The 25,124-nt window shown below is 39.6% G+C and overlaps 1 protein-coding gene across 1 annotated transcript in view; it reads left to right on the top strand.

Annotated features, from left to right (window-relative positions):
* LOC114495407 (nuclear body protein SP140-like) overlaps nt 1-23,398 on the top strand; it is a 38,688-nt gene extending 15,290 nt beyond the window's left edge. Inside the window, exons 9-18 of the mRNA XM_036025013.1 lie at nt 632-676; nt 2,821-2,829; nt 8,742-8,846; nt 13,789-13,931; nt 15,081-15,128; nt 20,574-20,689; nt 21,391-21,499; nt 21,805-21,882; nt 22,095-22,226; nt 22,959-23,398. Coding sequence (XP_035880906.1) covers nt 632-676; nt 2,821-2,829; nt 8,742-8,846; nt 13,789-13,931; nt 15,081-15,128; nt 20,574-20,689; nt 21,391-21,499; nt 21,805-21,882; nt 22,095-22,226; nt 22,959-23,036 — 863 coding nt within the window. The 3' untranslated portion in view covers nt 23,037-23,398. The remainder of the gene's footprint in view (nt 1-631; nt 677-2,820; nt 2,830-8,741; nt 8,847-13,788; nt 13,932-15,080; nt 15,129-20,573; nt 20,690-21,390; nt 21,500-21,804; nt 21,883-22,094; nt 22,227-22,958) is intronic.
* The last annotated feature ends 1,726 nt before the right edge of the window (nt 23,399-25,124 follow it).

The raw sequence follows: 25,124 nt of genomic DNA, 5'->3' as shown, positions 1-25,124 counted from the left end.
TTTTCTTCCAAATCCTGTGGACGTTAAAAAAATACCTGTTTAGGGAATAGGCAATCAGAAAAAACCTAAGAGCAAAGATAACTAATAACTCTCTCTGTTACAAAAGCTTTATTCAAGCATTCTTGTTTTTTCCTTTAAATAAAAATAGTAATTTGTTGGGCTTTTAGATGATACACAATAAACATTATGCGTTCGGTGAGCTGCTGATTGGTATAAAAGGTCAACGACACAAGTGCAGCACAAGTGCATTTGCATGCAATAAAAGATAAAGTAGTTGTGTCACTTTTGGGGGACCCAGCTGGGGGGGCACTGATATCTCACAAAAATCTTAAGACCCGGACAAGATGGAATACCCGTTACAGTCCCTGCATAAAATGAAGTTTAAGGTATAACAGAGGCATTTAAGGTATATTTCAAAGTCATATTGAGAAATGAAGCAAGACCCAGGGCCCATTCCAGACTCCTATGTCTCATTTCAGTAGGTATTTTGATCCTTTAGAAGAAAGAGAGAAACAAGAAATCAAACATCCTTATACTCGTATACTAGGTCTCCTTCAGTAACAGCCATCCTAAGATCTGTAACTTCCATCTGTTCCTTTCTGTTTTCTCACCACTGCCTGTTCTTTTCTAGGTTTCATGGATCTTGGAAACAACTCTGCTTTACAAAAACCTAAGAGAAGTAAGAGTGAATAAAACTTTACTTACTTTCAATGTGATAAATGAGATTTTAAACACCAGAGTTTCATCATTACTATTTTTTTTACAATATTGTGGTAGGTAGAATTATGTCTCCTCAAAGATGTCTATGTCCTAATCCCTGGAACCTGTAGTCTGTTACCTTACATGGCGAGTGGACTTCACAGATATAATTAAACTAGGGACATTGAGATTTGGGAGATTTTCCTGGGTTACCTAGGTGGCCCCAATATACTCGATAGCCCTTAAAAAGTGGAGAGCCTTTCTTGGCTGTTGAGAGAGGAAGAAGTGACTATGTAAGAATGGTCAGAGAGGTGCAATATCACTGGCTCTGCAGATGGAGGAGGGACTAGAGAGTATGGGTGACCTTAAGAAGCAGGAGAAATCAAGGAAGCAGATTGTGAAACCCCAAAATAGTTATATGATTATATAGGGGAGATCTGTGGAAGACACTTTGCTCTAATGGTACAAATCCCTATGACATTCATGGGAGAACTATAACGTTCTTGAGAATTTTATACCAACAGATACAGAGCTGTCCATGTGTAATTCCTGAAACCTGCAATCTGTTTCTTTTTTAACTTTTTTTATTGTTGACACTATTACAGATGTCCCCATTTCCCACCTTTATCCACCGCCACCCAGCCCCCATCCTCCTTCCCTCTGACCACCACCACACTGTTGTGCGTGTCTATGCGTTATGTATATGTGCTCGTTAGGTAATCCCTTCCCCTTCTTCCTCCCAGTCCCCTATCCCCTCTCCCTTCTGACAGCTATCAGTCCATTCCATGTATTCCTGCCTCTGTTTCTATTTTGTTTTTCAGTTAATTTCGTTCAGTAGATTCTACATATAAGTGAGATCATATGGTATTTGTCTTTTTTCTAACTGGCTTATTTCAATTAGCATAATAATGACTACGTCCATCTATGCTGTCCCAATAGGTAAGATTTTCTTCCTTTTTACAGCCATGTAGTATTCCATTGTGTAAAGTATACCACAGCTTGTTTTTGTTATCCTTCATTTAACTTTTAAAACACTACCATAATTGAATATTAAAATAAAACAGGGGCAAGTAATGAGCACATTATGATTATAGTCCTTCACACATTCACTACTGTGCATAAAATGCCAGCAACGAGTGTTACTCACTGGCCAAGTTAAGAAGTCTGACACTAAACACCACCACTAGGATGATGCTCATCATCCTCACATGCTTCTCCATTGTAATGGCACCATCTCCTTTCCTCAGTGTCCTGTAGTTTTCCAAGTACAGGTCTTTACCTCCTTGGTTAAGTTTATTCCTAGGTACCTTATTTCCTTTGTTTCAGTAGTAAATGGGATTATCTTCTTACCATAATTTCTGTTTCTGGTACTTCATTTTTGGCATATAAAAATGCCACTGATTTCTGAATATTAATTTTGTATCCTGTTACTTTTCCAAATTCATGTGTTAGATCTAGTAGATTTTAGTGGAGTCATTAGGGTATTCTATTTGCATTATCATGTCATCTGCAAGTAATAACAGTTTTACTTCCTCCTTTCCAATTTGGATGTCTTTTATTTCTTCTTGTCTGATTGCTGTGACTAGGACTTCCAGTAATGTATTGAATAAGAGTGGTGAAAGTGGACATTCCTGTCTTGTTCCTGATCAGCGAAATGTTTTCAGTTTTTGTCCATTGAGTATGATGTTGGCTGTAGGTTTTTATATATGGCCATTATTATCTTGAGGTATGATCCCTCTATTCCCACTTTGCGGGAAGTTTTATCATAAAAGGGGTTTAATCATAAATGGACTTTATTGAATGTTTTTTCTGCATCTATTGATACCATCATATGGTTTTTATCCTTCATCTTGTTTATGTGATATATCACATTTACTGATTTGCAAATATGTACCAAACTTGCATCCCCTCAATAAATCCCACTTGATCATGATGTATGATCTTTTTCATGTATTGTTTGATCTGGCTTGTGAATCTTTTGAGAAGAATTTTTTTAAGATTTCACTTATTTACATTTAGAGAAAGGGAGAAAGGGGGAGAAAGGGCTGGGGAGACCAATCAATGCAAGAGAGAAACATCAATGGGTTGTTTCTCTCAGGCATGGACTCTGACTGGGAATCAAAATAGCAATCTTTGGCTTTGTGGGACGATGCTCAACCAACTGAGCCACTCTATTTAGGGTTTATTGAGGATTTTAGCATCTATGTTCATCTGGGATATCGGCTTATTATTTTCTTTCTTGTAGTTTCTTTATCTGCTTTCGGAATTAGGATAATGCTGGCATCATAAAAAGAGCTGGGAAGTCTTCTTTCCTCCTGAAGTTTTTGGAATAGTTTGAGAAGGATGGGTGTTAGTTCTCTTGTGAATTTTTGGTAAAATTTGCCTGTGAAGCCATCTGGTTCGGAACTTGTATTTGCTGGGAGTTTTTTGATTACTGCTTCAATTTCATTTGTTGTAATCAGTCTGTTCAGGTTTTCTGATTCTTCCTGATACAGTTTTGGAAGATTGTATGTTTCTAGGGATTTATCCATTTCATGAAGGTTATCCAATTTGAAGGTATACAGTTTTTCATAGTATTTTTTTGCAATCCTTTGTATTTCCAGGGTGTCAGGTGTTACTTCTCTTTTGTTTCTGACTTTATTTGAGTCCTCTCTCTGTCTCTTTAGTTTGTCTTTTCAAAAAGTCAACTGTTGGTTTCCCTAATCTTTTGTATTGTTTTTAGTCTCTGTGTCATTTATTTCTGCCCTAATCTTTATTATTTCCTTCCTTCTATTTACTCTGGGCTTTGTTTGTTGTGGTTTTTCTAGTTTATTGAGAGGATTAGGTTGTTTATGTGAGAATTTTCTTGCTTCTTGAGGTAGGCCTGTAATGCTATAAACTCCCCTTTCAGACTGCTTTCAATGTGCCCCGTAGATTCTGGGTTGTTGTGTTACATTTTCATTTGTTTTCAGGTAGTTTCGATTGCTTGCTTGATCTCAATGGTAAGCCATTTATTGTTTAATAACATACTATTTAGCTTCATGTGTTTTTTCAGTATTTTTATTGTAGTTGATTTCTAATTTCATAGCATCATGGTTAGAGAAGATGCTTGATATGATTTCAATTTTCTTGGATGCTTATTTTGTTCCCTGACATGTAGTCTATTTCTGAGAATGTTCCACGGGCACTTGAGAAGAACATATATTCTGCTGCTTTGGGATGAAATGTTCTGCAAATATAAATTAAATCCATGAGATCCAGTGTGTCATTTAAGGCCACTGTTCCTTGTTGAACTTTTTGTCTGGAAGATCTATCCATTGGTGCAGTGGGGTGTTAAAATCCCCTACAGTGAGTGTGTTGCTACCAATCTCTCCTGAATGTCCACCAAGATTTTCTTTATATATTTAGGTGCTTCTATATTGGGTGCATGTATGTTTACAATGGTTATTTCCTCTTGTTGACTCAAATTCTTTAATATTATGAAGTCATCTTTCCTGACTCTTGTTATGGCCTTTGTTTTGAAGTTTATTTTGTTAGATATAGTAATGCTACCCTAGATTTTTTGTTTGATTATTTGTTTCCATTTATGTGGAATATTTTTTCTCCATCCCTTCACTTCAGCCCATGTGAATCTTTTGTTCCGAGGTGGGCCTCTTGTATATGTATATACACTGTCTACATGATGTTTTCTTATTCATTCAGCTACCCTATGTCCTTTGATTGAGCATTTAACCCATTTACTTTTATGGTTATTAATGATAGGTACTTATATATTTCCATTTCTTCAAATACTTATGTCTCTATTTCTTCTTCTTATAGCTGGCCCTATAACATTTTTTGCAATTATTATTTGTTGGTAATGAATTCCTTAACCTTTTTTTGTGTGGGAAGCTCTTTATTTTGCCTTTAATTTTACATAATAGCCTTGCTGGATAGAGTAGTCTTGGTTGCAGGTACTTGCTTTTCATCATTTTGTATACTTCATGCCAATCCCTTCTGGCCTAAAGTGTTTCTGTTGAGAAATCAACTGACAGCCTTTTGGGAACTCCCTTGTAGTTCATTAAAACTAACACTCTTGCTGCCTCTAAGGTTTTCTCTTTGTCTTTAACTGTTGACATTTTAATTATAATGTGTCTTGGTGTGGGTTTTTTGGGGGGTTCATCTTGGTTGGTACTCTCTGTGCTTCCTGAACTTGTGTGACTTTTTCCTTCACTGGACTGGAGAAGTTTTCAGCCATTATTTCTTCAAACAGGTTCTCTACCCCTTGCTCACTCTCTTCTCTTTCTGATGCCCTTATGATGCAGATGTTGTTACACTTGATGTGTTCCAGAAGTTTCGTAAACTTTGCTCATTTAATTTAATTCTTTTTTGATACTCTGTTTGGGTGCTTCCTGTTATTTTTGTCCTCTAAATCGTTGGCTCAATCCTCTGTGTTATCTAACCTGATGTTGATTCCTTCTAGTGTATTCTTTACTTCAGATAAATGCAAATATTCTGTTAGTACATTGAGAATTAAAAATGGATATCTGGAACACGATATAAAAAATTGACTTCATTAATTCTTTAAAATCTGAGGAAAGTCCCTTGGAATCTAATTCATGATCAATATTTATAAATGTTTTATGTCTCTTTAAAATAATGTGCATTTGAACTATTTGGGGTATCTGGATTTTCCCATAAACATTCTCTTCGTGAAGCAAAGCTTTGTTGTTTAAACCTCCTGGATCCACAGTAAATTAGGTTGTACATGTTCCATCAGGTCATATAGAGATGTATTAAATTCTCCTACTTGATTGTGTATTTGAAAATTCCTTCTTGTTCTGTATTTTTACCTGAAATACTTTGAGGCTATTCCTGACTGTCACAACTTAGATAATTTTTTTCTTTTAAAACTACAGTGTTTCTCTTTATGCCTTTTAATGCTTTTTGCTTTGAAATCTTTATTCAGGGTGCTAATATTATTAGATTTGTTTTATGTTTTATGTTCACTTTTATTAAGTCTTCCTCTACAGTTAATGTTTTTTATAATGACACTTAGTGTTTTGTAATCTTCTCTGATAATTATAATCTTTTAATAGTTAAGTTTATTTATTGTTTTTATTATGATTCCTATTATGTGTGGACTTTTGTATTGTATTTTCTTGCTATCCATTCCATTTGTATGTTTTTATGTCTTTTTCCTGCATACTGATTGATTGAGAGGTACAGTTCCATATTCCACCTTTTTTCTCTGCTGCTTTGGAAAATAGAGATAAAATTTCTGTAATCTTTTTAACTATGCCCTAATCTCAAAAGATGCCAAGGATCTCAGCATGAATTCTCTCAAATTGAACATCCCATTTCCATCATTAAGCTATTGTTATTTAACACTTTGTTATTTTCTTTTAATTTTAAATTTTGAAACTATTATCTTTTGGCGTCAATATTTATTTAAATGATATTTTCATTATTATATACACTTACCATTATTTCATTCCTTTGGTTTTACTTTGTGTCTAGTGGAATTAATACCTGGTTATATTAATGGGTTGTCTATGTGGCAAACCTGCCAGTGCTGTATGTGCAAATTTGCCTTCAATTTGAAAGAATTTTTGAACAAAAATTTGTCCTCAGTATGCCAATATGATTACTGACTGGTCTTTTAGAATCTATTGTGTGGCTGATGAATGCTTTTTTGGATTTTTACCTGTCATCTTTTGGTTAATAGCTTCTTTTCTTGCCAAAACATTATTTTTCAACTATCAAAGTATGAAAATGTTAAGGCTACTAAAAACCTGAAATATTTTACCATAAACATCAAAATAGTTTCCTATCAATGCAAAATTAACACTCACTGTTCTTGCTTTATCACATTTCTGTACATCTATCCATTTCCCTATCCATCCACTAATGATCCTCAGGTTTGAAACATTTCCATCTACAGGCATCAGTACATTTCTCTCCAATCCCTTCAGCATGCATAGTATCAACTAGACTGCAATAGTTTGCAGTGTTTTTCTTCATCTCTTGACATGAAATTTATAATGAAATACACAAATATTAAGAGTTATGCCTAATGTATTCTCTTGTAAAATCCAATCTTTATGAAGATACAGAACATGACCATCACCCTGGAACATAAGGAGCTCTCCCCTGGGGAGAGGAGGGACAATCGACTATCCCAAAATATTTCAGGGGTGAGGTGTTCTCTATTTTATATTGATCAGGTAACAACACTAACTTTAGCTTGCAACACTGTTTCTTAATCAAAATTCCTTGAAAAGATACCATGAGGCACATGGAAATGACACAGAAAATGACCTCCCAACAGGTTCACCCCATCCAGCAGAGTCTGGCAGTGTCCCCAGGAGGACACCACTCCACCAGCCACTCTGATTAATATCACCAAGAGGGGCTGAGACCCAATCTATTCACTTGTGTCTTGCAACATTTACCAAATTCCTTCTACCACAATTGCTTTAGGATCCTGTGATCACTCCTATGGTGCAAGTCACCACGTTTGTATGAGAGAGACAAATGAACACAGGGCCCTGAAAGGGAAGTATTCACCACTCTCGAGGTCTGTGAGGATGTGTATATACATCAGTTGGGAGGTGGGGGGACAGCATGTCCTCCAGTCTGGGCCACTGGCCAGCTATAGGTCTTGATGAGTTTTTGCTTCTGTTCATTGTTTCTAGTCTTTGATGTGGCAGGATGGAGGGAAGGTCGCTGCCTGAGGACAGTCTATCCAATCTGCCTCCTATGTTCATGACACCAGCCGGGTCACATTTGTTCTTTTCCCAACCCTCCACTGAATGACTAAGAATCTGTGTGGGGACATTGTCCAGAGACATTCTGCATGGGATTTCAGATGCTGACACCAGCCCCTGTTTCCTTGGATCAGATGCTGAGTGGCAGACTCAGCATCCCTGTGGTGAAAGGCCTGGACCAGGTCATTTCATTCTCTAAGGAGGACTCAGGGAGCTCTGAATGACAGATATCATTAAGGTCTCCCTACCTCCCCTACTTCCTAGATGTTTCCTCCTCAGGTTCCTGGATCTTTGTTATTCTTTCATTGTTACAAAACCTGTGTATACTATTACTCACTCAGATATTTCACCCAGAAGGGTCAGACACAAAAAAGGTGAAGGCATTTCCTTTAAAAATCACCGAAATTAAATCTGAATCATCTGGGTACTCCAATGACTGTGCCTTCTGCATTGTTTGTGGAAAGGATGAGGCATTACCAGCAAGGATCAAAACAAAATCCAGAATTTTCAGAATTGGTCTCTGTAACACCATTAATCTGCCTCCCACTTTGTCCTGATCACAATGCAGGAAGGAGCTGATTTCTTATTTCTGCATTCCTTTGGGACAGCTGTACTCAATGTCCAAAGAGCCGTAACAGGGAAGTGTGTGGACAGGAGGAGATGAGGTCATAGACTTAGATGATCAGAGCACTGGGTATATCTTTTGAGAAAGGGCACACCATTATCAGACTACAATTGGTCTGGCCAGCCATGCAATTTTCAGATTGGCTACAGCTTTGTGGGCTCCCCATTCAGCTCTGGAGAAGGCTAATGTGGGGGAGAAATGAGGCAAAGCAGTGAACACAAACAGGAATCAGACACCATCTCCACTAGGTCACCCCATGTTTGTCTTCTCTGCTCCTGAGTCAGAGCTCACACAGGAAGAGGAAGGTACAGTCTTGGACTTTGCCTCCAGTGACCTTAGTTCAGGAAAAAGCACAGCTGCAGAGCTTCCTTTACCAGGATAGCAGATGCATGAGTCACTGCCCCATAAGAATCAGGGGGCTGACTACATGGGGAGCTAAGACAGTTGTGCTGACGCCTGGTGTCTCTGTTAAAGCATTCTGATTGTGCAGGGTTTGAGAGGTGTAATGAAGGTAGACTTTCTGTGGGTATGTATCAACAATGTCACTGAAAGAATGGCTCTGAAACTCTGGAGATTTGTGGAATAAAGTTTTCCAACTTTATGGCTTTACAGAAATGACTTGAGCATGGCGGGGTAGTTGTCCTTGTGCAATTGTGAAATGAGACAAAATGAAAAATTTTCTCTTTCAGAGGCAACACAGCAGCCAGGTGTGTGTGTGAATTTTCGTGCTCAAATACTTCGTGTGGCCTGTGGGGAGATGAAGGGGCTGTTAATTAGAAGGAAATTGGAACGAGGTAGGTTTCAAGGTTTACTTTAATTTGCAACCCCTCTGTGAAGGAACTACATGAAGTAATGGAATTACCCATATGAATTTCCTGTCATTCAAGGAACTGAGGCCCCACTGTGGCTTGAAAGAAGAAGGAAGGATCCCTAAGATAATATTTTTACACTTTAAGCAGTGGAACCTATGCAGTACTCCCCCCTCATGGAAGTGCCCATGAGGATGTCAGGAGAACCAAAGAGAAGTGCAGGATTGTCAGTCTATGGGTGAAAAATACTGTACTTTTCTTTACTTTGAATCAAATATAACAGGGTAGAGGCCCTCAGCCTCCATGTTTTTTACATCCTGTATCCCATCTGGGTAATCACTATTAGAACAGGCTGTTAGATGTAGTGAGATCACAGAGTTTAGAGTCAGAAAACCTGATCCCAGCCTCAGCTCTGCTGAGAGTGACAGTGTGAAGACTGGGACCTTCATGAGCCTGAAACTTCCCATCTAAGAAATGGATAATAATTACAAGTCTGGCCTCCTCCTGTACTTTGAGAGTGCATTTACATATGAATATAAAGTGTTTTTTTTATTTTAACATTAAAAACCTTTTTAATTATTATCTATATGATGAACTTCATATCAGATTATTTTAATACAGCTATAAGAACACTAATATAAATAAATGTTTTCATCTTAAGTATTTTTTGAACAGCTTCACTGAGATATAACTCAAATATACAATTCACTATTTAGAGTGTAGAGTTCGATGTTGAGTTTTTTGTTTGTTTGTTTTGTTCATTCACAAGATTATAAAACTATCATCACAATCTAATTTTAGAACACTCTGACCTCCACTAAAGAAAACCGGATGTCTCTTAGCTGTTAAAGCACATTTTTACCCTAGGCCATCACCCATCCAATGCAACCACTAATTTACTTTCTGATTTATAAATGGGTTTATTTAAGCATTTTAAATCAATCAATTCATATAATACCTGCCTTTCTGTGACCGGTTCCTTCACTCAACATGATGTTTTCAAGGTTCATACATATAGTACCATGTATTTTACTTCATTCATTTTATTGTCTTATAATATATTAAGCCATGGTATGCATATATAATATTGCATTTATCTTTCAGTTTGTGTTTCTCATGGATAATACTGTTTTGTGTAAAGTTTTCGTGGACATGTTTTTAAAATTCTTTTTGATATACACACTGGAGTGGAATTGCATGATTATCTGTAATTCTATGTTTAATTTATTGAGGAAAAAACAAACTATATTTTTTATTATTTAGAAAAATTATATATGTGTGTTCAAGATTATATATGTGTGTTTGTGTGTTTAAGATTTTATTTGTTTATTTTTAGAGAGAAGAAAAAGGAGGGAGAAAGGGAGGGAGAGAAACATCAATGTGTGGTTGCCTCTTGTACGCCCCCTACTGGGGATCTGGCCTGAAATCCAGGCATATGCCTTGACTAGGTATTGAACTGGCAACCTTTTGATTTGCAGGCCAGTACTCTACCACTGAGCCACACCATTAGGAAAGATTTTTTTTTAATTTAAGGTTGTTTAGTTATAGTTGTCCTGCCTTTTTCCCCATTTCTTTCCCTTACCCCATGCCCCCCATACCCACAGTTAATTCCCTCCCATTCTCTGTATCCATGGATCTTCTGTTCATGTTCCTTTGCTTGTCCATTCCTCTTTTTTCCCCATCATCTGCCTCCCCCACCCCACTTATCACTGTCAGTTTATTCCTTATTTCCAAGTCTTTGGTTCTATTTTGCTCATTTCCTACTTTTGTTGATTAGGGTCTACATATAGGTGAGATCATATGGTATTTGTCTTTCACCACCTGGCTTATTTTACTTAATGTAATGCTCTCCAGTTCCATCCATGCTGTTGCAAAGGGCAGGAGTTTCTTCTTTCTTTCTGCTGTTGCATAATATTTCATTGTGTAAATGTACCACCTTTTTTGATCCACTCATTTACTGATGGGCAGTTAGACTGTTTCCAGTACTTGGCTATTATAAATAACATTGCTATGAACATTGGAGTGTATAGGTTCTTTTTCATTAGTGTTTCAGGATTCCTAGGGTATAGTCACAGCAGCAGGATCACTGGATGGAGAGGCAGTTCTATCTTCAGTTTTTTTTAGGAAATTCCATACTGTTTTACACAGTAGTGCACTAATCTGCATTCCCCCCAACAGTGTGGTGCCTGGGTTCCCTTTTCTCCACAACCTCACCAGCACTTGTTTGTTGATTTGTTTATGATGGACATTCTGACTAGTGTGAAATGGTATCTCATTGTGGTTTTAGTTTGCATCTCTATGATAACTAGTGATGCTGAGCATCCTTTCATATGTCTCTGGGCCCTCTGTATGTCCTCCTTGGAGAAGTTCAGGTCCTTTGCCCATTTTTTAATTGCATTATTTGTCTTCCTGGTGTGCAATCATGTCAGTTCTTTATATATTTTGCAGATCAAACCCTTGTCTGAGGTATCATTAGCAAATATGTTTTTTCATATGGTTGGTTCCCTTTCCACTTTGTCGACTTTTTTTTTAGTGGTGCAGAAGCTTTAGTTTGATGTAGTCTCATTTGTTTATTCTTTCCCCTATATCCTTTGCCTTAGAGGATATATCAGTGAAAATATTGCTGCATGGTATATCTGACATTGTCCTGCCTGTGTTTTCCTCTAGGACTCTTATGGTATCATGATTCATATTTAATTCTTTTATCTATCTTATCTTGAGTTTATTTTGGTGTATGGGATAAGTTAGTAGTCCAGTTTCTTTTTTTTTTTTTTTTTTGCACATATTTGTCCAGATCTCCCAACACCATTTATTGAAGAGGCTGTTTTCACTCCGTTTTCTGTTCCCACCCCCTTTGTCAAATATTAACTTACCATAGAGACATGGCTTTATTTCTGGGCTCTCTATTCTGTTCCAATGATCTATGTGTCTTTTCTTATACTAGTACCAGACTGTATTGATTACAGTGGCCTTGTAAGATAGTTTGATATTATGTATTCTGATCCCTCCTTTTTTGTTCTTCTTGCTCAAAATTGCTGAGTCTATATAGGGTCATTTTCAGTTCCATATACATTTTTGAAATATTTCTCCTATATCTGTGAAATATGTCACTGGTATTTTGATAGCGATTTGCACTGAATCTATAGATTGATTTAGGTAGTATAGACAATTTAATGATATTAATTCTTGCAATCCATGAACACGGTATATGCTTCCATTCATTTGTGTCTTCCTTAATTTTTTTTTCAGCGTTCTGCAGTTTTCTGAATACAGAACTTTTGTCTCTTTGGTTAAGTTTATTCTTATGTATTCTATTTTCTTGTTCCTATCATAAATGCGATTTTTCTAATTTGTGTTTCTGATATTTCACTGTTGGTGTACAAAAATACCTTTGATTTATGAATGTTGACTTTGTATCCTGCCATTTTGCCAAATTCATTTAATAGGTTAAGTGATTTTTTGGCGGATTCTATAGGGTTTCTGTATACACTCTCATATCATCTGCAAACAGTGACAGTTTTGCTTCTTCCTTTCTAATTTAGATGCCTTTTATTTCTTTGTCTTGTCTAATAGCTGTGGGTAGAACTTCCAATACTATATTGAATAGAAGTGTTGAAAGCAGATACCCATGTCTGGTGCCTAATCTTAAGGGGAAAGGTTTTAGTTTTTGCCCATTGAGTATGATGTTGACTATAGGTTTTCATATTTGGCCTTTATTATGTTCAAGTATGCTCCCACTATTCCTACTTTGCTGAGTATTTTTAACATCATAAACTACAACATCATAAATAGATGTTGTAGTTTATCAAATGCTTTTCAAATATCTGCAATGTAATCATGTCTCTTTCATATTGTTTAAGTGATACATTACATTTATTGATGTGTGTATATTGTACCATCATTGTATCCATTGGATGAATCCCATTTGATCACGGTGTATGATCTTTGTAATGTATTGCTGCATCTGATGTGCCAATATTTTGTTGAGGATTTTAGCATCTGTGTTCACCAGCAGCCTGTAGTTTTCTTTCATTGTTGTGTCTTTATCTGGTTTTGGAATTAGGATAATACTGGCTTCATAAAAAAAAGCTTGAGAGTCTTCCCTCTTCTTGCATTTGAGAGAAAAAAAAAAAACAAACTATTTTCTACAGCACTGTACCAGTTAATATTCCCATCACTAAAATCTGAGGGCTCCAATTTCTCTGCATTCTCACCAACACTTGTTTTTTTCTGTCTTTTTCATTATGACTATCTTAGTGCTTATAACGTAGTATCTCATTGTGGATTTGATTTCCTTTTATCTAATGATAATGTTGTTAAGTATATAACTATCTTTCACATATAAGTTAAATTTTCTGAACCTGGCTGGCATAGCTCAGTGGATTGAGCTCGGGCTGCAAACCAAGGTGTCGCAGGTTCGATTCCCAGTCAGGGTACATGTCTGGGTTGCAGGCCATGACCCCCAGCAACCGCACATTGATGTTTCTCTCTCTCTCTCTCTCTCTTTCTTCCTCCCTTTCCTCTCTAGAAATAAATAAATAAAATCTTTTTTTAAAAAAAAGTTAAATTTTCTCTGATTAATATTTCATAATTACTTTAAAATCAACTACCCAAAATTTCAAGGAAAGAAAGTATCTGCTCAATGATGATGGTAAACTCAAAGAAAATTGTTGTAACAGGGATGTTGCCTTAAGCTACTGTGAGCAACAGGGCCCCCGCTTGAGATTTTAATTCAAAGGAGCAAGTCTCCTTGGAGGGAACTTACAGGTTAGGTTTGGGGGTTCTGAAGCATGAAAGGGGAGGTCAGACTCTCCTGCTTTTGATCTTGAACCCAGATTGAGTGGCTTCAGATCCAAAGTGGTGGGAGGCCAACCTCTGAGCTCTGAGGACAAAGAGGGGTCAGCATCAACCTACCCTGGTCTTACAGGAGCCACAAGGAAGTGCATAAGAACTGAAGATGGAAACTGGTTCACCCCCAGGGAATTTGAAGTCAGAGGAGGCTACGAAAAAGCAAGTAACTGGAAGACCAGCCTGACCTGCGATGGAAAAACCCTAAAACAGCTGATGGAGGTATTTCAGTGACAGGGGGCAGGAGGTGTGACTTTCCTTGTTGTGGTTAAGGGTGTGGTCACTATTTGCTCGCCCAATGTATGCTGAGTTATGGCTAGAGCCCAAAGACCCCTGGCTTTAAACTTTCCCCAGGGGAAAGCTCCCTACACTCATACCTCAGTACAAGGTAGCACATCAGTTTCTCAAAGGGGCTCTGCCTAGGTGGATGTAGGAGCTTGGAGGAAGGAAAGGTCACTCTGACCCAGGTGCTGGCAGACAACTTTAGGTACTGAAAGAAAGAAGACTGTCTACAGTCAAACAAGTAGCAAAAGACACTCAAGAGAAAAATTGTGTAAAAACCAGAACCATGAATAAACGTGACTCCATAGGTTGAGGTAGATGGACTGTGTGTGAAACTGAACAATCCATTGATTTGGGATATTTGCAGAAGGATTTAATGTCAGGCTAAGGAGTTTAAACTGATAACATATACAGTGCAGAACCAGGGAGTCTCCTGAGTTGTGAAATGACATATTAAAACAGTATCTCAGACTATGTGGGGATTTTAAATGACTTCACTGTCTTTCAGCCCTAGAAACTTACACTCACCCTTTAACGTTCAGCTTAGTTGTCAGTCTTCTGAAAATATTCCCTGAATGACCTGCCCTGGTCATCCCTTTCCTAGGCCCCCTGAACCCACTATTAAGGCCCTTCTCACAATGTTTTATTCTTATCCTTCCATGCATTCCTTTCATCTCTCTAGAGCCCTCCAGAGTGTGCCCTTCTTTGTCTGCCCAGCATTGTCCAGATGTCTGACATACTGTAGAAGTGGGACATGTGTGTTGGTTGAATAGGCCTGGTGCGAAGAGGCAGGTGTGAGTGGCACTGGTGGGAATGGTGAGGGGGTGAGAGATGTCAAAGGACTTGTGAAGAAAAATCTCTGAAAACTTAGGAAAAAAACACAAGAGCAAGGAAAATATTTCTAAAGATGAATACCTGGGTTCCATTGATGAATCTAGGAGAACAGATGAGGAGAGAGATGATTTCTCCTTTAGACACCTTGCTTTGAGCTGACAGTGGGAAATTTGAGTAGAAATATTTATGAGGAGGTTGTAATGTCAGACCCACAGAATCAAACACAGGCTAAACTTGGATCTTTTTATCTTTCAGCTTCGACTTCTACTTCCTCCTCCAAGAACATTTTGCAAGAGAAAAAAGGTGATTATTACTTTCTACATGTTCTTATTATATAGCTGGTATATGTAATGCATCATTTTTATGGTTTCTCAGTTATTTAATTAACATTGTTCTTCTCTCCTGTGCCTTTATGTATGTATGTATGTATGTATGTGCCTATGTATGTATGTGTGTATGTATTTCTTTATTTTGCATGGGTTCAGAGTTGCTCCATTGAACCTTAGGTTGTATGCTGGGTTATCTGTGAGCAGTAAACCACTTCAAATGGGGCTGATAAGGAGCCATCAAAATAGATCTCATAGCTGAGTTTAAGCTATAGATGCAGATGTTGTAAAGTTATCAAAGTTATAAAAGCAAACATAATTAGGAAATACATAAAAACATTTCTTAATAAGACAACAGAATTATCTTCAACTCAATCCCAGGTTTTTGGGTTTGTTTGTTTGTTTTTGTAAACCTTACTATTTTCTAACTCTAATGAAATCTGATAGGGTAAAGTTTGCTCCCCATTATCCAGATGAACCCATCTAGTAGACAGTCTATCTTGGGAGAGATACGAAACCATATACTACTTCATGAGAGAGGAAACTAAGAGCATATTTCTCTTCTGATTTTTTACATCCTCTTCCATCCTTCAATAAAATATACACACAGATGTACAGAATTATTTCTGAAGCAGAAATTATTGGAAAAATATTCATGGGGAAAATTTTGGGGAGAGATCTCTTGGGAGAAGGATGTAGCCTACACGAGGGGCTGACCTGGAAAATTGTTTACTTTGATACCCTCTTTGGCTCCACCTCAAGGTCTGTGCAGGCCTCCTTTCTATCTGTGAAAGTGGTTTTTCCCTCTGTGGATGAAGGCTGTGGAGGCAATAAACACATATATAATGTACAGCATAGATTCAGGACAAAGTGGTAGTTTTTTGAAATTCGAGTATGAATGAGAACTTGAGAAGGAGGGGAAGGTGCGAGGTGCCATTCTCAAACACTGCAGGTAGAAATGGCCACCCAGGACATTCACAGAGCTGGTCACTGGGAATTCATCTAACACTGGGAATGTGAGGTCCAGGCCTTTACATTACCTGATGTTCTGGGTCTTTTAAACACCCAGACATTGGGACATTTCACCTACAGGGTTTAGTAAAGAGAAATTATTGTTGGATCTTGTTAGTGACTACTTTAAAGTCTCTACCATTCTCCATGGGTGCAGAGTTACCTTATCTGGATAACCTGAAGGAGCTAGCAACTTCCAACCCCCAGGTTCTATCCTTATACATGGGTGTAGCACTTCGCATCAACCAGGTTCAATTTTCCGTATATTTTGTATCTTTTGATCAAGAACCAAAGTGACTCACAGTGGCAGATTTCAGGATAGCTTGGTGGATCCTCTGTATCTTCCAAAACTTGTTGATGGAGCCCCAGGTTCCAGGGGAACTTCACTGTCAATCTTGATACCACATGACAGCTTCCTGTCTCCTGATGAGGGCCACTTATACTTTCTGGTGACAGCTGCTGTGTATTGTCATATAATCTGAAGTACTCGGCCAGAACAATCATTTATTATATGCTAAAATTTACTAAATCTCTTTTCCAAAGTGAACAATATTCATTTATTTACTCATTAAACATACAATTATCAAGTGCATAGAAATGCTCAATGTCCATAAAGAAGGTTGACATAATATCCCAGACCTAAAAGGATTGTTCCAACTTCATTGTCTACCATGGAAGAATAACTATTGGGAAGCAGGGATTCTAGGGGTCCTGAGAGGCAGGCAATGACATGACAATTCTCAGGTCACTTGCCAGTGGATCATACTAGTCTATGTCCTCTCTGCCCTGAGTGGAGATAAAAGCTGAGGCTGCCCGAAAGGAAGGAGGCCAAGTCATTCCACTGAAGGTACAAAAGCACTGCAAGTATAGTACACAGTGGTCAGTTTCCTGTGAAAAGTCAGCCAGGTGCCATCTTGAGATTTAGATGAATGGAGAGGGTGCTGACCTTCTGGAAGAAGAATTGGAGTACAGAGGACCTAGGATTCATTTTATCATTAGTGTGGTGGCTTAGAAGAGCTGCTGGAGATGCTGGACTTCTTCTTTGGGACACATGCATGATTCTTAAGACCTTGATTGATAATGAAGATCCACAGGGTCCTGTCATACTACCAGTAGCCAAGAGTCCATGAGGAAGAGAAGGCAACTGTTCCAGCAAGAGTACTCTCACTCCTGTTAATAATAATCTTTGCTAGAATAGATATTACAGGCATATCAACAATGAATCATAGGACCCTCATGTATTAATAACTGCACTGCACTGGCTCAAGCTAAATCTGAATTTTGGCTGTACTGGAAACACCTGAAGACCCTTGGAAAATAACATTGCTTTAATGCCACTCTACACAAAATTTTTATTTAACCACCCTGAATTATGACTTGAACATTAGAATGGTTAAACAGTCTCCAGGTAATTTTGATATACAAGTTACTCATTCTACGATTTACGGAGAATGCCAATGCTTATGCCCCTCTCAGAACAATTGGTCAGAATCTCTGACACTGGAACCAGGACATTATTACTTTATATGCTCTCCTCAGACCATTCAAATGTGCAGCTGCACTAACAAACAAAGAGCCAAAGAAATAAGAGCCTGTCTTGTTTAAAATATATGGATGCAAGATTTTTATGCACTATTTACTTTATTATTTCCTTGTTCTTCTGGGAAAAGAGTAGCCACCTTCTGGAGAGTGATGCTGGTAATCTGTCAGTCCCCAGAGTGAGGAGAAAGAAACTGTTACCAGGCCTCCATCCTGGAGCAGTCTCAGTTCCCTTTGGACATGTGATTCAGGATTCTCCCAGAACACTGAATGGGAACTCCTGGTAAGATGTCCCATAGCACTTGTATTTTCTCATATATGGATATAAAAGAAATGGCCTGTCTTCTGATTCTGGTAAGATTTGCACCAAAATCCCAGAACAAGATTCAAAATAATTCTTAGTGACTTTTCATCCTTTATTACTTTCAACATTAAGAGAAATAGCATAGCTGTGTTACAAATTATTCTCCCCACTGGCTTCAAGAATGGTGTTTCTGATCTTTGTGTGTTGTTATTAGAAATGTACTACAGACTTTGGGAAACAGACCACTTTTTATGTATTAAATTGGAACCATTCATCAGGGTCTCCATATCCCTGTATGCAGTGGACCCTACAGGAACAATGGATTTAACAAACAAGCTTAAGTTTTACTGTGAGAAGAAGTGGGGATAGATTGGATTTGGGGTATGAGCAAGAATATAGACCCAGGTTGGATTCTCAAGTTTGCCGTGGAAGGTGTATGTTTTATGAAATGGAAACACCTAGAAAGAACATATAGTGGGTGTGAGGACAGGAGAATACATTCAGTTTTGACTGGATGACTTTAGGGTATGATTTAGGGCCTGGGAGAAGGTGTTGTGTGAGCACAGGGATGTGTGCAAAGGCAGGAGACAGGCTGGACATTGGGAACCTGGAGACATAGCAATGGAACTGCAGCTTTGAAAGTGATTTGGCCAAGATGGAAACCTGAAGGATTCTGCCTAAATGTTGGAGGAAAAGGACTGAAGGTAAAGTGATAGATACATCAGTGAGTCTGAGGGAGTAACTCCAGGAGAGAGATGGCACAGACCACACATGTTTGGAGAAAGCAGAAGGGGTCACAGTAGAGAAAGGTGGATGTTGTCATCCCTGCCTCCTCCTGCTCCTCAGTGACCCACTTCCCTCCTACCCAGCACTCATCGATGTGGGGGTGGGGGAGTCCCCAAGCCAATCTCATTTTTGTCACTTCAGATGGTCACAGGAGGGGAGGAATTTCTCTAATAAACCATAAGATAGACAGGATGTTTCTCTCTGAAATAGAACAACCCTCAAGTGGTTCTCAAACATCTTGATTCTCTCAACAGGCAGAACCAGGAAAGCAACCAGTGGCTGATATAGTTCCTGATATTTCCTCATTCACATTTAAATGCTAATTTTCATTTTTAAGTGGTTTTCTGTTCTAATCACTTCTTCTTCACTTTATTCATGAGGAAAAGATGCCCACTACTGTTTTGTGGTTGCAAGTAATGGCATCTGTCACTAGACAGATGGACTGACAGGTGTTATTAGACACATCTACTCCCAGACTGAGGAAGGAGAGCAGAGCCAGCCCAGCAGATCTCACTCACCAAGGTTGCCCTCAGGAACCGAGTGGACAACCAGGGGCTGGGAAGGGTGAGGTGGTGCCTGGATTCCATGGGAGGTTGTGGCTGGCCAGTGTGAAATAGTCCATGGCTGACAGAGAACTGAAAACTGACATTCCAAGATGGGGAAGGTCAGTAGTGGTCCCTGGACTAGGAGAATTGTTGACTGAGAGACCTTATCCAGGGGTGCAGAATGGGGAGGGGAATATACAGAGAGCTTGTTCAAGGCCATCTCAATTTTACTTGATGTCACAGCAGCACCTAAGACAGAGCTTCAATATTAGTGCTTACACCATGTTTTCTTCATTAACAAAAAGCTGTCACGAGCCAGCTTTTTGTTATGAATACACATGTTTATACATAACACAGGGCATCTTCATATCTGCTGTACAAATTTATTTGGGTTTAATGAATAACAGTCAAGAATTGGATGAAAATATTATCAAATTTTATCTTCTCCAAGTGAAATTAAATCTGGTCAAAGGACACATATTGAGACTGGAAAGAAATCCAGTTTCAGTTGACTGTGCATAAGTGTGGGGAGAGAGCTCCCCACTCTGTTTACAGCACGAAGCACTTGCCCCACTCCCTGGACACTCAGAGATGGAGGCTCTGTATCATACATGCCATGCTCAGTCAAGGGGCATCTTCCTCAGGCTTCCAGAATCAAAGAGCTCCATCTTCCCTAGCAAGACATGGTCATTTGGGTCCATGGTCTTTCCAACCCAAAGGCAATGTCACAGGGCCAGAGGCCCTCCAGGCCCAGAATCCATAGTGCAGAAACCCCTACCAGGCCCTTCAACTCAGGGGGAGCCTACAGCCAAGGAAACAGGAAGTTTATTCCATCTTATTAATTTCCCAACACACCACTTTTCCATGATTCAGTTCAGGCATTGAAGTGTAGGCATAAGGATTTATCGTTTTGTTTCAGAAACTTGATTTTTCTACAAGGTAATAAGATGATTCAGATTCCCATGAAATCATCCTCTTGTTTTGTTGCCTGTCTTTCTGTTAGGATCTCTGGTTTTATAGGAAAAACTTCTCCAGTCTGGTCACACAGGCCCTGCCCCTGAACTTCACTATAGGCCATGAATCCTTCTTCTGAAACCACTACTCAATGCTGTCCTTTCACAGATCAGAGAAACATGTAAGAGTCCCTGCAGGTTCCCACAAATGCCACAAGTCCCAGGTTTCCACAACCCTGGTCATCAGGGGCCCATGAGGATATGGACATTGTTTTACCTTCTAGGAGGGAAACTCAGACAGATGTGTGATCTGCCAGGATGGAGGAAAGCTCTTCAGGTGTGGTACTTGTTACAGATTCTTTCATGGGGACTGTCACCTCCCACCTGTGGACACTAAGAGGTTTGTGAGATGCAGCCCCCTGTCTCCTTTTATAGAACAATCCTCCTGCCATGCATGCTCCCCCTGTGGGGTTCCTCCTTGTGTCCTGATGGAGACAGAGTGGGGCTGGAGGTACAGAGTCCAGCAGTGTGATCCTGGGAGCAATTGAAAGACATTGGCAGTGAGAAATTAATGTTCTCCTCTCTCCTCTGGGAGGCTGAGGCCTGTGGTTGTGTCCTTTGTCAACACACTGCTACTGTCCTTTCCAGAACTTTCCCAGCATAGACTCCTGTTCACAAGAGTGGTAATGCTGATTGTTTATATTCTATGCTTATTCAGAAAAGGAAAGAAACATGACCTGGTTTCCTTATTTCCCCACATTTCCAAATGGATGATGAAGGTCTCAGGTCCCTATGGGTTAAGTTACAGTCCCATCTCTGACATTCATGCCTGGTGGTCAGGGCACCTGTGCTCCCAGCTGTTTAGATGGGAAGAAGAGATCCTATCACTTACCCTGACACCACCCTCCACCCACTCACCCCCTGCAGCTACCCTCTATGGGAGGAAAGTCATCAATGACAATAGTGGAGACGAGGGAAGGGGCACCCTTCTTCCCCACTGGGTGTCTACCTGCCATTCACCTGAAAGGTGAACAGTGGCAGCTGTAGTGATGGTGCCTGTTTCTGGGCTTTGTCTTTTCTCACTTATATCTGACATCTCAGGAAGAGCTGGAATTGTACCTTCTGCAGAATGGGAAACTCTTCGGGATGTCAGCAGCGTTACAGAAAATCTGAGATCCTGGTGAAGCCGATGGGGCCTGAGGAGAAGTCGGTGAGTTGGGTTTGACCCCAAGCCTTCTCCTTTCTGCTCACACATGAGAAGTCAAACAGTCACAGGATGAGGGGGAGGGTGCCAAATGATTCCTCATCTTCTGATCATGTCTCAGCCACACTGAAAACTCACCAGAAACTATTTGCAAGGGAAAAAAAAACAGTCATTACCTGTTAGTATCCAAGAGCAATACCAGTTTGGGGAAATTTCCAAAAGACCGGTGTGGTCATATGTGTGTGTCTGGACATGCCTATGGGCTCATTCTCTCCAAGCTGTTTGTCATTCACTGCCTCTTTCTTTTGCAGAAATGTGAGTTCCTCCTCTTCAAGGTCTATTACCATTTAGAAAATAATGTTTTTCCAAGTATTCCACGTGAAAATTATGTAAGTAACATGAAAAAATCATCAATACAGGCTGCCATGATGTTACCTGACCCTGACATGGGCTCTCATGGGGTTTGTGATCTGAAACCTCTGGGAGGGAGAGCACAAGCTGCCTTTATCTTCACCTTGAATTTCTGCTGGATTAGATGGGAAACCACTGAAGACAGACATTGCATTATGTCAGTAACTCTTCTATTGATGTTTTTCACCAGGTGAGAAAGGCTTCTCGATGTGTATGGAAACTTAGGAAGTTGGACATAATCAAGAAGAAACTAATTAAAGGAAACTACCCTCAAGTTGAAGATTTTTTGTGGGCCATGGAGAATTTCTTTTGGGATCCCAAGGCAAGTGGTTCTCATGCTTTTGTTGCATTTTCTTTCCATGAGTCCCTCTGCTCTAATTTTCTGGGACTCGGGATTTTTCAGTTTCCCTCATTTTTTGTGATGAGCCTGTTACAAGCAACAGTTCAGGAAGTGAGTGGTTTTTTACACTAAAGATTTAAGCTCACCTGGGAGGGAAACAACAAATCAGAAGGTGGCCTTGCACCCAGAACCCAGGACCTTGAGAGCTTTAGTAAAGAGGACAGGAGCCCACTGAAAATAGTCACATCCTTCTTGCTCCACACCTACAAAGGAGACTGCATCCTAAAGCCACATTGTTCCTCTTATCTGTCCCCAAATATACTCAATCAGACCTCTAAGAAATCTCAACCTGCAAAGTCCTTTGCATGTGAATCACCATATAGTTAACAGGGGTGACCAAAGGAGAATAGAAATGGCAACATGAAAGGAAGATCACTGATGGTACTCAAATATCTGTGATATTTGATTGTTACTTTTCTAACTCTCACCAAAAGAAACAACTCAAACCCTAAGGAGTAAGAGTCCTCAAGAGTAGTAATGATTTCCCATTTCTGTCTAGTCAACAAGAAGTAATCAAGCTCTTAGGAAACAAAAGTTTCTCTTAGCTGTATGTGTTTGTAAACTTAACCTGGTTAAAAGTTCTGATCATTTTCAATTGCAAGGTGTCTAATGACAGTGATAATAAGTGCCATTATTTTTATGTGTTTTTTCCAGCAAATACATTTATACTTAAAAAAAGAAGAATTTATGAAGGACTTCAAAGAAATCTTTGCTATTCAGGAGACAAATTAGAACAGTTCACTGGTGCAGTAGATGCTGTTGGAACTCTGAAAATCCTGCCATCAAGCAGATTTCTTATCCCCCTGCTTCTGTTAGGATTGGCTGCAGATGCCACCACTCCCTAGTATATTGCTTCAGGCCAGATTCATTTAACCATTATATCTTTTTAACCTGGGGTTTTGTTCCCAGTCCCAAGGTTACACCAATGATACACAGTGATTTATGTTCCCATGTCCCCAGGGACTCAAGCTAGAGCTATTGTCCAGCTGTGAGCATGTCCTTGCTTCATTTTCCCCTCCATGAAGGGGAAAGTAAGGGATACTTACCCTCCTCCTCCTCAGAGAATTCTCACAATAAATCACTTATTTAAGAGACTTTATACCAACTTCCGGACAAGATGGAGGCATAGGTGGACACACCGTACCTCCACGCACAACCAAGATAGGGACAACAACAATTTAAAAACAGAATAACAACCAGAGCTGACAGAAAATTGATCTGAATGGAAGTTGGACAACCAAGAAGTTGAATTAGACCCATGTATCCAGACCGGTAGGAGGGGCGGAGACGAGCAGCTGGGCTCGGGTTGAGTCGCGACACCAAGAACAGAGAGCAGTGGGACCAGCGTGTAAGACATCTGGGAACATGTAAGGCATCCAGGGTACACAGGACCGCAGCGGGTGGACCCTGAGTGCACAGGCAGCAACTGGCAGACGCCAGCCCAGGCGTGGCAACCGGCAACCAGCAGACCCAGTGAGGCGGTGATAATAAAACAAGGCAGGGCATGCAACCCAGGATCACAGCGCTGGGAAATAGAGCCTCAGGACACTGACTGAGGACATCTGTGGGAATTGAGGCGCATGGAGAGACACCCATCCTCACGGGGGAGGTCCTTGGAGGGTCCCATGGCATGCACAAGCCCACCCACATAGGAATTGGCACCAGAGGGGCCCAGTTCGCTTGGGGGAAACAGCAGAGGGGACTGAGGTCCCACGGAGAATGGAGCAACCACCATTGTTCCCTCTCAACCCTGCCCCCACATACAATGTCACAACCCAGCAACTGGGGTGCCCTGACCTGGTGAACACCTAAGGCTCCGTCCCTTACTGTAACAGGCGTGACCAGACCAAAAAAAAAAAAAAAAGATGGCTCAAACAGAAGAACAAATCAAAGCCCCAGAACTCATCCTTTTAAGCAACCGAGAGAAACCTAACCTACCAGATGCCCAGTTCAAAACACTGGTAATCAGGATGCTCACAGAATTGGTTGATTTTGGTCGCAAATTAGATGAACATATGCAGACTACAATAAGAGAAATGAAGAAAAATGCACAGGAAACCAATAGTGATGGGAAGTAAACTGGGACTCAAAACAATAGAGTGGACCAGAAGGTAGAAAGAAACAACCAAACAGGAAAGAATGGAGAAATAAGAATTCAGAAAAAAGAGGAGAAGTTTAGGAACCTCCAGGGCATCTTTAAATGTTCCAACATCCAAACTATAGAGGTGCCAGAAGGAGAAGAGGAAGAGTCAGAAATTGAAAACATATTTGAACAAATAATACAGGAGAACTTCCCCATTCTGGCAAAGGAAATAGACTTCCAGGAAGTCCAGGAAGCTCAGAGAGTACTAAAGAAGTTGGAGCCAAGAAGGAACACACCAAGGCACATCATAATTACATTAGCCAAGGTAAAGATGAAGGAGAGAATCCTAGAAGCAGCAAGAGATAAGGAGACAGTAACCCACAAAGGAGTTCCCATGAGACTGTCAGCTGATTTCTCCAAAGAGACCTTACAGGCAAGAAGGGGCTGAAAAGAACTATTCTAAGTCATATACCATGAAAGGTAAGGACCTACATCCAAGATTGCTCTATCCAGCAAAGCTTTCATTTAGAATGGAAGGGCAGATCAAGTGCTTCTCAGATAAGGTCAAGTTAAAGGAGTTCATCATTACCAAGCCCTTATTTTATGAAATGTTAAAGGGACTTATCTAAGAAAAGAAGATTTAAAAAAAATATGTATAGTAAAATGACAGCAAACTCACAATTATTAACAACCACACCTAAAACAAAACCAAAAGAAACTAAGCAAACAACTAGAAC

Source organism: Phyllostomus discolor, chromosome 4, assembly GCF_004126475.2.
Source record: "Phyllostomus discolor isolate MPI-MPIP mPhyDis1 chromosome 4, mPhyDis1.pri.v3, whole genome shotgun sequence".
Lineage (NCBI taxonomy): Eukaryota > Metazoa > Chordata > Mammalia > Chiroptera > Phyllostomidae > Phyllostomus > Phyllostomus discolor.
This window is presented reverse-complemented; position numbering and strand designations above follow the sequence as displayed.